This window comes from Cyprinodon tularosa, unplaced genomic scaffold (genome assembly GCF_016077235.1).
Source record: "Cyprinodon tularosa strain WSP-4 unplaced genomic scaffold, ASM1607723v1 ctg267, whole genome shotgun sequence".
NCBI lineage: Eukaryota > Metazoa > Chordata > Actinopteri > Cyprinodontiformes > Cyprinodontidae > Cyprinodon > Cyprinodon tularosa.
In genome coordinates this window covers 424573-435952 of record NW_024038971.1, presented here as the reverse complement: position 1 = coordinate 435952, position 11380 = coordinate 424573, and the positions used below count along the sequence as shown (strand labels likewise).

The window sequence follows — 11380 nt, the reverse complement described above, 5'->3', positions numbered from 1 at the left end:
CTCTGTCCATGTTGATAATTTGAGAGATTCGAAGATCAGGTTAATATACAATAAACAGTAAAAGTTGTCGTTTGAAGTTTTTTACCCCGTCAAAACAATTTCTCCCTGGATTTTTTTTACATTAAAAAAAGTATTTCATAGGCGTGAATTTGTTATTTTGTAATGGTGTTTTTTTATTTAATTTTGTTTTCTTTAATGAATTTTAGTCTTAAAAATGCACTTGTAAATTAAGTCTGTCTGACTGCACAATTTCTAAACATTATGATATAACAATTAGGCCTACTTGGTACTATAGCCTTTACCAAATAATTATTTTACTTTTATATATTGCTTTAAATTAAATGCTACTTTTTACATTTGCTTGAGTAAAAAAATTTTGAAGTAATGCTACTCTTACTTGAGTAAAACATTGTGGGGACTACTCACCTCTGTATTTCATGCACAGAAGGTTAAAACCCTGTTTTCTCTTGAATTATCTTAATCCACGTTTGAAAAGGAGAATTCTCCATCCACAACCTGGATATATATTTTTTTTATTTCAAATGACAAAAATACATAAAGCGATAAATACAGAGATAAAATCGTACGTTTGTTTTTTCATAATAATGGCAAAAGTTGTTAGTGTACTTTTTTTTTATTTTTACAGCATCGGTTAGAAATGGTTTGAAAATCGTCTTATAATAAGAATAAGTCTTTTTTTTTTCTTTTTTTTTGTAGCACAATCGTGTTTACTTGCATAAATGCTGGAATATTTGAGTTGCTGGTTGCATAATTACACACATATATACCCTAACTAGTAAACTGTTATATTTTAATGCGAATTTGTGTGTAAAAATGTAATTCACTCAAACCTGCACTTGATTGGAGAAAAGGGTTGGAGGAAATGACGTCATTCTTAATTAACAGTGGCTGATTACCCGCAGGTGAGTCAGACAGGGTCTCATTGTGGAGGCTTAGAGGAGGAGAGTCAAGCATATACTGAGATGGCTGGTAGAATAGCTACTTTGATTAAATCAACCTCACTGTAAGAAAGTTTAGTTTTCTTAGGGGGTTCGCTTCGCCTCCTTTCTACAGTGAAAATGGCAGAAAGAACTCCTTTACTACATTACCGACTGACCAGCTCCGCAGCAGGGGATGTGGCTGAAGCGGTCGGGGTGCAGTTGGTTAAACCAGCGCCACGGTCCGGCTCCCCAAAGCTTGGAGTGATGTTTGGAGTTGTCATCCCCACTTTACTGTCTATGTTTAGCGTCGTGGTTTTCCTGCGAATTGGTGAGTCTCTAACAGCAAATTACGACAGAGGATTAGGGCCACTGAAAACCAATAAAAACTTAATTGATTTTTAAGTAAAAAAAAAAAAAAATGTATTCATAATTTTCAGGAAAAAGTCATAACTTTCAGGAAAAAATATTCAGAATTTTCAGGAAAAAATATTCAGAATTTTCAGGAAAAAAATCAGAATTTTCAGGGGGGAAAAAAAGTCAGAATTTTCAGTCAGAATTTTCATAGAAAATAATATAATATATATTTAATAATATATATAATAAATGGTAAAGTTGGATTGACCTTAATATACTATTTTTGTAGCTTAGTGAACTAGCCCCACCCACCAGTGGCCAGAATTATTTTTGCCTGCGAATTCAATTACTAAATCTCCCATTTAGTCTGGTTTATCAGGCAAATATTTTGGGTGTTTTCCGAGATACCTGGATGTTCAAAGTCAACATTAATACTTGTAGAGTGTCTGGTTGCAAATGGGTCAAATATGACCAAAAAACTACAGCCTTCATTCTGTTGTTTCCTATCATTTTCAGAAATTGGGTTAAACAATTAAGAATTTGGAGAAAGGGACCTCCACAACAAATGTATTTCTATAATGCTTTTTATTCAGAACAGTCGACACATTCTGTAAGAACTCAAAGGATTATTGGTTATTTTCAGCTTTGATGATTTGTCTTTGACATATCTTTTTTTAACCTTCCTTTTCTACATAATCATTGGGATTGTAGGTTTATGAAAGACTGCTGGGAGATGCAGAAATGTCTACAATTTAACTTTAAAAGTATATATATTTTACTAATTTTTTTTAAACCAGCTTTTCAATTTATGCTTTGAACGAATTGTAAGACTTTTAATTTCTACAGGATTTGTTGTGGGTCAGGCAGGACTATACCAGTCCATCACCATGTTCCTGGTGGCCTACTTTATCATCACAATGACTGTTCTCTCCATTTGTGCCATTTCCACTAATGGGGCTTTAGAGGCCGGTGGGGCCTACTGTATCCTTTTTATTACCCAGAGTTGAAGGCTGTGGTTCTAAAAAAAAAAAAAAAAAAAAAAAAAAAAGACGTGCACCTTTTGCTCTGCTTTTTTTGTGTGTGTGAACAAAGAGAATTTCCTTTATCTTATTTCCAGACATGATTAGTCGAGCCCTGGGTCCTGAATTCGGTGGCAGTATTGGCATCATGTTTTTTCTTGCCAATGTCTGCGGATGTGCTCTGTATATTTTGGGCTTGGTAGAGGCCATCATGTCTACCTTTGGAGTGCCAGGAGGTAAAGGTTATAAAACATATGTTCTGACCTGTTAAACATACTAAAGCTTTTTCTCACTGTTTCCCAGAGAGTACAGCGGCTTTAGCAGCTCTTCATCAGAAGTTGCCTTCAGGATACTGGTGGTGCTTGTTGTATGGCACTATCCTCCTATTTCTGTGTTTTGTAGTCTGTTTGGTAAGATTTTTTTTTCCAGTTTTCTTTATGCCAATTGTATTTATTTCATTCTGTTTTTATAACTGATCTAATATTTCCAACAAGATCCCATTCAAAATGTTTGGGCTGCAGATAGATAAATGTTTATGCAAGGAAAGTCCTGTATTTAAATGGGAATATATTTTTCTATTGTCTTGTAAAACTGTTTATACATCTTTAACTTTTTCTATTTTAGCCATGGGACTTTAATAAGGAAAATGTATTTTATTGGGATTCATGTAATGAGGCCGACTCACCGCAGCAGCTCACATTCATGAAGTGGCAAAAATGGCTGAATTGTAATATTTCAAGATGGGGAGTAATATTTTAAGGGGGGTGTTGGCTTAGTGGTTAGAGCAGTGCGCTTGTGCTCTGCGAAAGTTGCAAGTACCCCGTTCGATTCCCACAACCTCCACTCTTGACCCTTGATTGCTGCCTGGGTGCTGTACAATGGCAGCCCACTGCTCCCCAAGGGGTTGGGTTAAATGCCTAGGCGAATTTCTCCAATATGAGCTCAAAGTTACATTTGAAGGGATTGGCAGCCTAGTGGTTAGGGCATTGTTTGGAATCCAGAGGTTCTGAGTTCAAGCCCCACTCCAACAGACTGCCACTCTGGCTCTTTGAGCAAGACCCTTAACCCCACACTGCTCCCTGGGTGCCACCCAATGGCAGCCCACTGCTCCCCAATGGGATGGAACAAATACAGAGTGAATTTCATTGCTCTGTAGTTGTGACAGTGTAATGACAATAAAATGTTGGTAAGGGGGTGGGGGGGGGGGTGAGAGATCTTACAGGTATTCATCTCGTGAATACCTAGAAGTATCAGCTTAAGGCTTCCTCTATCAAAGTAAATCCCAATAAAGTAAACTTGTGGAGAAATAACAAATATCAATTTTGTGAACCCATAAAACCAGAAGCACACGCATAACAATTTCAGTTTTAGAAAACAATACTACCACATAGGGGGGGCACAGGGGGTGCATAGAGGGCCCTCTAATGGCCAGTCTACAGTTTTGAATGGAAAAGCTGTATTACATTTTTTAAAGGGAAGTTTTCACATCTTTAAGCAAATTGCCATGCAGGGATGCATCACGTGTGTTAAGGGAGTTTTACAGGCACATTTATGATAAATGCACAGCTCAGCAGCTAAGCCGGCATTGTTGCTTAATTCAACTTGTTTTTACAGGTGGGAGCCCACATTTATGCCAAAGCTACTTTCATTATCTTTATCATCGTCCTGACCGTTCTGGTTTCCATCCTGATCAGTTTTTTCATTGTGAAGCCCACTGCTGTGATCCTTCCAGAAACCTCTCTAAGCAACACTAACAGCAGAAGGACTGCTAACTACACTGGCCTCTGGCTCCATACATTGAAGAACAACCTATTCTGTAAGTTTCCAACAGGTTTACAAACTTCTTTTCATGGATGAACCAATAATCAGTTCAATTATGTTTTTTTTGGTAATTTCTGACCTCTGACTCTCTAAATAATCAGGCCCTCTGTCTGCTCCCTCAAGCTAATTACACAGTTGATTACACCACTGGTGCCATGATGAGTTTTGCCCGCGTGTTTGCAGTCATGTTCAACGGGTGCACTGGAATCATGGCAGGCTCCAACATGTCAGGTATATTGGCGTTAAAGTGCAGAAACCAAAGCTAATACTCATCTTAAACTATTTCTGCTTAAGTCCCTGATGCAATTACACTATGAATAAAAAAAGCCACACTACTACAGAAGTTAGATCCTGTCAAAGCTTTTTTTTTTTTTCTGTTATGAACACTTTATAGAGCTAAATGATGGTAACTATAATTGTTTGTGCAGCCATTTTGAGTACAACTCTTAATTTTTACAATCCAAAACATCTCGATCTGCTGAAAATGTTTATCACTACTGATTGACTTGTAGGCAAGTGATTTCATTCCAAGTGTTGAGAAATTAAATGCGCTACCCGCTCAATATTTGGAGAGAAATTACTTGTGGTTCTCTGACTACTACCTATTAATCAATTAAATGGGACCGTATCTACTCATGAAGTGAGCTGCAAATTGTTGGGGGGAGACTGGAAGTCTCACTAAAGTGCTCAATCTAAGACTTATTGCTCCCATTTCAACAATTACCTAAAGCCTTATTCTATCTTATATTGGGTCAGGATGAGAATAATGGCCAATCTTGGACTACTTTTATATGGACCCAGATGCATCTGCTGTGCTCCAGTAAACTTCCAGATCATATTCCATAAATTTTTGGGTACAATTAATGGCAAACCATCAATAGAATCCACATGTTGTACTTTCTTTTTCCCCAGTATTTGTATTAACTACACGTTCAAGGCTTGTTCTTTAAAGATGTGCTTTAATTTTATGTACAGATCTTTAAACTCTCTCCCTTTGGTTTCCCTTATGGGCGACACAATCCCTCTGCCATTATTATGTTAGAAATTCTGCAATTAGATTTTAAATAATAGCTTTAAAAATATAAAACTTTGGGGAAAAAAAACATCAATAAAGAGAGACTACGAACTTTTATCTGTACAGTACCATTTGTGCAGAAATGTATCTGGACAAGTATGACACTTTTTATAGACCTGCTTTAATTGGTCTAAATATCAGTTAAGATGTATTAAAAAGGGAAATGTTGCGAAATATTTTAAAGTTTCTTTGTGTTACTAGGTGATCTTAAAAACCCCAGCTACTCCATTCCAAGAGGAACGCTTGCAGCTGTTTTCACAACCTTCATTGCATACAATCTGCTGAGTCTGCTGGCTGCAGGATCCTGTGACCGGTTTAAGAATCCACACAAATCTCCAGAATGTTTCTAAAACTTGAATAGTTTCTGTCTTTGTATGGGAACTTTTTTTCCCCCCAGGTGAGATAATGTGACTTTCAATTTTTGTTGGATTATTTGTAGTTCCCTTCTTCAGAATGATTACAGCTTTCTGGGAGACATCAATGTATGGCCTCCTATGGTGACGGTAGGGATCTACTCCTCCGCTATGTCTGCTGCAATGAGTAACCTTATAGGAGCCTCCAGGATCCTGTATGCTCTGGCCAAAGATAACTTGCTGGGTAAGAATATAAAGCAAGCTCTTCTGCTCATTGCTTGCAGTCTTTTAATCTTAAGCTTTGGCCCTCAAACTGCTTAGTTTTTACACAGCACACAATATTAATAACCAGTAACTGTTAAAGATTTATCTACAATATTTGTGGATTATGAGAATCAGTCTTCTGTAGAAATGAAATGGTTTAAAAATTTTGTTTTTGATGCAGGGTGATTCTATTTGGAACAAGGATTTAATTATTCATTGATCATTTAGTTTCTTGGTCTGTAGTTTACATGTAATTAAGCTTTTCATCTGTAAAGCTTGTCTAAACATTTTAATACCATCCATCTGTTTAAAATTGGCCTCGTTCCTCATTGTGACAAAATGTCACTTGTTACTGATTTTCATGGTGGAGGCATTTTAATCTAGAAGGCGTCGTTTGTCAACAGATGGCTTGCTCGGTTCACTTTCTCTGAAGAAAAAAGCCCTTTTTATTGTGTGTTCAGCTTCACGAGGGGAGGATGACTCAGTTGTTTTTGATTTTGGATGATGAGCAATGCGAGAGATTTTCCTAATGTTCCACTTTTGTACAGGTGGTGTCCTGGCACCAGCAAGGAGAACATCTCAAAGTGGGAACCCCTGGGTTTCTGTACTCATCTCCTGGTTGCTCGTGCAGGTAACTGTATTTTTCTTTCTCATAACATTATGGTTTATGGATACATTCTATTTAACCCTTTTTGTGTCGCCCTAAAAGAGGTGGGCAACTCCACTCTGCAAGGGCCAGTGTCATCCAGGTTTCAGACTTGGGATGAGAATTTTTGAATTATTTCCCAGCTTTATCAAAAAGATCTTACTTGGTTTCCAAGTCATCTAAAAACTGGACCTTCCTAACTTTAGAAAAATATTGCACATAACAAACCATGTTTGTTGGCTTGTCACCTCATGACTGAATCGTTGTCTTTCTTTCCTAGTTACCTCCACTTTGTTATAATGCTGATTAAAAATTGGCCTCATAATATTCAGTAGCAAGGACATGACTGGAGCAGTTGTTTGTAGTAATATATCATAACACTATTTTGGAAATTTGCCCCTAAAGTGGGCCATTCTCTAACAAAGGGCTGTAGAAATGGTCTGCATGTGTCTGTGCTGGATTTTATACACTCAGCCATGGAAGTGATTGGAACGCATGAGTTTGGGCAACTGTGCTTTTAGCAACATACTGTATGTCATAATTATGTAAGTAAACCTTTTTTAACATTAATAACATGAATCTTAACATAAATCAACAATGAATGTGCTTTAAGAATAGCATCTGGTCAATAAAAAACATTTATTTAGCTAATTGCTTATGTAGGAGAGTGAAAACAACTGTATTTGATATATTGTAACTGACATACTATGTATTTAATTAAAGTGGAATTCACATCCATCCATCTTAACATGTGCAGTTTGCATTTTGCCAATCATTTAACCATTGCAGACAAGGTTTAAACTTCTGTGTTTTATCACTACTTTAGTGAATAAAGAAGGCAAATAGTTTAAAGGTTTTCAACAGGTCAGATAAATAAAATCCTTTACAGGGTATCTACACACTTTTTATTTCATTCTAATTCTTCCAAATCTATATTTTGAGAATCATTACTTTCCTTTTAGGACATTTTGATTGTAGGCCTACTATTTATTTTCAACTGCAGATTACACTTTAAAGTGCTAATTCTTGTGCTGCTTCTTGAGAGCATTCCTAAAGATGAATCTGCTCAGAATTTTAAATGGATGGATTCCATAAATATTTTTCATGTACTTTATTTTCTTTCTGGAGTTTTTGCTTTGCTTTCCTGAGCAATTGTGATGGTTAATGCATGTATTAAAGTTATGTGTTCATTCCTCTAGGTGGTGCTGTTTGCTGGCAAATTGAATACCATAGCTGGGATTGTAACAATCTTCTTTTTGTTGGTGTATGCTGCTGTTAACCTGGCCTGTTTGGCCCTTGAATGGGCGTCAGCACCAAATTTCAGGTATATTCTACTGAAAGCAGCAGTGATTTACTTGTTTTGGGGGCTAAATTTAGGAACTGTTTTTGTACAAACATTGTTTTTGTTTTTTAGACCATCTTTTCGTTGTTTCACATGGCACACCTGTACTCTTGGCATCTTTGGCTGCCTGGTTATGATGTTCTTGATCAGCTCCATTAATGCTTTTGCCAGCATTGCATTTATGCTGCTCCTCTGGTTGCTCATACACTACCTTGGACCCATCAGCAACTGGGGCTACATTAGTCAAGCTCTTATCTTCCACCAGGTATAGTAACTTCCTTTGTGACTCTAAATCAAAGGTTTATACTATAAATCAATGCAGTAACACAACCCTGAAATGCATCGATGTTAGTGGCTATTGTGTGGAAAAATGTGAAGGGGTTCAAGAACTGCCATACCATTTAAATGACTCTTTAAATATTTGACAGAATGATAAAAAAGAAAATGTTTTGTTCTTAGGTGCGCAAGTATTTGCTGCTGCTCGATGTGCGGAAGGACCATGTAAAGTTCTGGAGGCCACAGGTGTTGTTAATGATCGCAAATCCTCGCACCTGCATAAGTCTCATGACTTTCATCAATGACCTAAAGAAAAGTGGCCTGTACGTTCTGGGACATGTAAAGCTTGGGATGCTTGGTAAGTGAAAGGAAACAATTTCTTGTTTATCAAAGAGCCGCTGCAGTTTTTAGAAAGGATCTTTGCCACCAGCAAGAATGTCAAATTTACTTGCCTAAGCTATGTTGTCACTCTATTTTGGAATGGTGTTTATTTTATTGTTTGAATTCACAGCAGTAAACTCAACTAATCTTACTACCAATTTAGCTTTACAAAAAATATAAATAAGAGATGGAAAATCTATATATTGGAAGTCATAAATCTGAAGTGTACACGTTTCAATATCAGAGCTTTTGTGTTCCAACGCATTCTTAGAGCATGATGCCAAACGTTTTTTTTTTTTTTTTTTTGAACATGTCAATTTTCAGGACGTTTTATATTCTCAATACGTTTAAAGCCTACAAGATTCATTTACTGACAGCTATCCTTGGAGAACTAAACTCAGGCCTCAAAAATCCTTAAAACATCACGACTCATTCTGTAGCTCTTTAGAGTACACTTATTTTAAGTAGAAATTTTTAGTTGGTGCGATGCATCATTTTAATCTTTTTATTTTTTTTTCTACCCATTAGTACAAAGAATTTAAATGTGTAGGGAATAAAACATTTTTACAAATTTTTTTTCTGTCGCAACCTAATTGTAGAAATATGCAGAATTGTAAAAAGCAAGTTTGACATACAAGAAAAAAAAAATACTTGAAATAGGCCATTGAGAAGAAACTTGTTTTTTAGGTACCACCACAAAAAGGGCCTTTTTTTTAAGATGTATTACTAATATTTAAGATAAATGATCATAAAAAAAATGTTTGAGCCAGATCAGTTCTAATACTGCTGTCTGACTTAATTTCTGGGGACAAAAATATGTCTTTTGTCACAACTTGAGTCAAAAATATGCTAGGATGAAAAATATGCAGGTTTGAAAGCAGCACCTGTCCATCTTTTGGGTCTTGCCGTACCCACATTTTTTTGCGAATGTCAGAAAACTACATTTAGGTCCACAGCTGCAAAAAACATACTTGGCTACTTCATTATGTCACTGCATTGATATTTATAAATGTACCACATTCAAACTTTAGCTAACAATGTAGCCACCATACCTAAAACATGATTATTTTAGTTGTCGGTCAGATTAAATGCATACAACCATTCCCAGGATTAAATACAGTGCGTGTCATTATGTATTCTTTTTTGTGTCTTTGATTGTGCAGATGGTTTGCCAGCTGATCCCCTACAGAGCTGTTATGATTCATGGCTGTCCTTAGTGGATCATTTAAAAATCAAGGCATTTGTAAACCTAACCCTGGCTGACTCTGTTCGGCATGGAGTTCAGAATTTGCTCTTCATCTCAGGCTTTGGTAGGATCACTTGACCTTTGGTTTGAAGTATTTTAAATCTTGTTTATCATTATGTTAATATATCTACTGGTTTTAGGTGGGATGAGGCCAAACACTCTTGTTTTGGGCTTTTATGATGATTGCACACCTGAAGATTGCCTCACCAGTCAAATATCCCCATCTGTAAACTGTGGCTCTGAGGTTTGTTCGACTGCAGACTCTGGGCAGCAAAGCTCCTTATTTTTTCCAAGTGTCCGCAGGCCTGAAGATCCGAAGTACCTTCAGGAAGAGGAATATGTGTCCATTATTGCAGATGCCGTTAAAATGGGGAAGAACGTGGCTCTTGCACGTTATTTTAATCAGTTCAGCCGGGAGGAAGTCTTGGGCTACCAAAGCTCCGGGGGACCATTTGTAGACTTGTGGCCCCTTAACCTACTTCATCCAGACAGCCATGGATATGTGAATGTCTGCTCCCTGTTCTTGCTACAGCTAGCTTGCGTCCTTCGTGAAACCCGGGCCTGGAACCAGGCAAAACTTCGCCTCTTCCTGTGCGTGGAAGCAGGCTGTACGCTGCCAGAAGATGAGGAGAGGAAGCTCCAGAAGATGCTTATGGAACTTAGGATATCGGCTCAGGTCCACACGGTGGTTTGGGACCAGGTGGTGGCCATGCACTGGCAGAGACAAGGAGGGAGGGGAGGAGAGGGAGACGGTCCACTGAATGATGAGGCGAGGTTGAAACCAGAAGGGGACCAGGATGGTGATCAAAGGTTCCCAAGTAACACCTCTCATTTAACAAATGAATATATCTGTGCCGTCAATAATCTGATTCATGGCCATGGCTCCCCTAGGCCAGCTGTGCGTTTCTTGTATTTGCCCCACCCACCAGCAGATGCTAGCCGTTATCATGCTTACCTTTATCAACTAGATCTGTTGAGTCGGGACCTTGGCCCAACGCTGCTCATCCATGGAATCACTCCTGTTGTCACTACAGACCTCTAGAAGTTTTTATCAGCATTGCTATAAAGTTAAATAAAGTCAAATAATTTTAAGATCATGGGAAAGATTACGTTATACAGCATTTCTTAGATTAAGCCTGATTTTAATTTTAAAAATTTCTTTGACTATGAAAACATTGTGCACTTTCCTTTTTTTTTTTTTACTGAGCAAAGATCTGGGTGTGTTCCTGTGCATCTATATATGATTTAGTATTGTTTGGCCTTTGTTTAGATTTTTTTTTTCATTAGGGTGTGGGCTTGGTGAATATTTGACCTTTTGTACATGTTGAATATTAAAATAAATTCACAAAGCTCTGATTTTTATTGTATTCGAGTGCCATAGCCTTGGTTATAAGTAATCACTAACTGAAACAAGCCCTTTCCTTTTCTCCTTCTTAAAATAAGCACTTATTACTACCACATATCTGATGTATTCCTAGTCCTTTAAATGCTTGTCTTTAATAGGGTTAAAAAATGACAATAGCAACTTTTTTTAAGGTCTACAAAAAGTGTGCTTGGATTTTCTTTTTCAACTGAAGTTGGGTTTTAAACTTGTGAACTCAGAGGTTATCAAGCAGCCTTGAACACTGCATCCATCAAAAAAGGCTGCTTCACACAAAAACA

At 37.2% G+C, this 11380-nt stretch overlaps 1 protein-coding gene across 1 annotated transcript; it reads left to right on the top strand.

The window, feature by feature from the left end:
* Positions 1-995: 995 nt before the first annotated feature.
* Positions 996-11113, top strand: LOC119786183 (solute carrier family 12 member 9-like). The gene is made up of 14 exons (XM_038289349.1): positions 996-1269; positions 2142-2276; positions 2413-2550; positions 2618-2724; positions 3929-4130; positions 4259-4366; positions 5412-5523; positions 5650-5807; positions 6376-6458; positions 7673-7797; positions 7888-8080; positions 8275-8449; positions 9636-9782; positions 9859-11113. Exons 1-14 carry the CDS (start codon positions 1080-1082, stop codon positions 10758-10760), a joined length of 2775 nt encoding a protein of 924 aa, XP_038145277.1. The 5' UTR covers positions 996-1079; the 3' UTR covers positions 10761-11113.
* Positions 11114-11380: the final 267 nt, after the last annotated feature.

Excerpts from the sequence above, each read along its gene's own strand:
- LOC119786183 (XM_038289349.1), top strand. The coding sequence starts at position 1,080 with ATGGCAGAAAGAACTCCTTTACTACATTACCGACTGACCAGCTCCGCA. Across the intron at positions 1,270-2,141 it reads CGTGGTTTTCCTGCGAATTG|GATTTGTTGTGGGTCAGGCA; the intron begins GTGAGTCTCTAA and ends TAATTTCTACAG. Across the intron at positions 8,081-8,274 it reads AAGCTCTTATCTTCCACCAG|GTGCGCAAGTATTTGCTGCT; the intron begins GTATAGTAACTT and ends TTTTGTTCTTAG.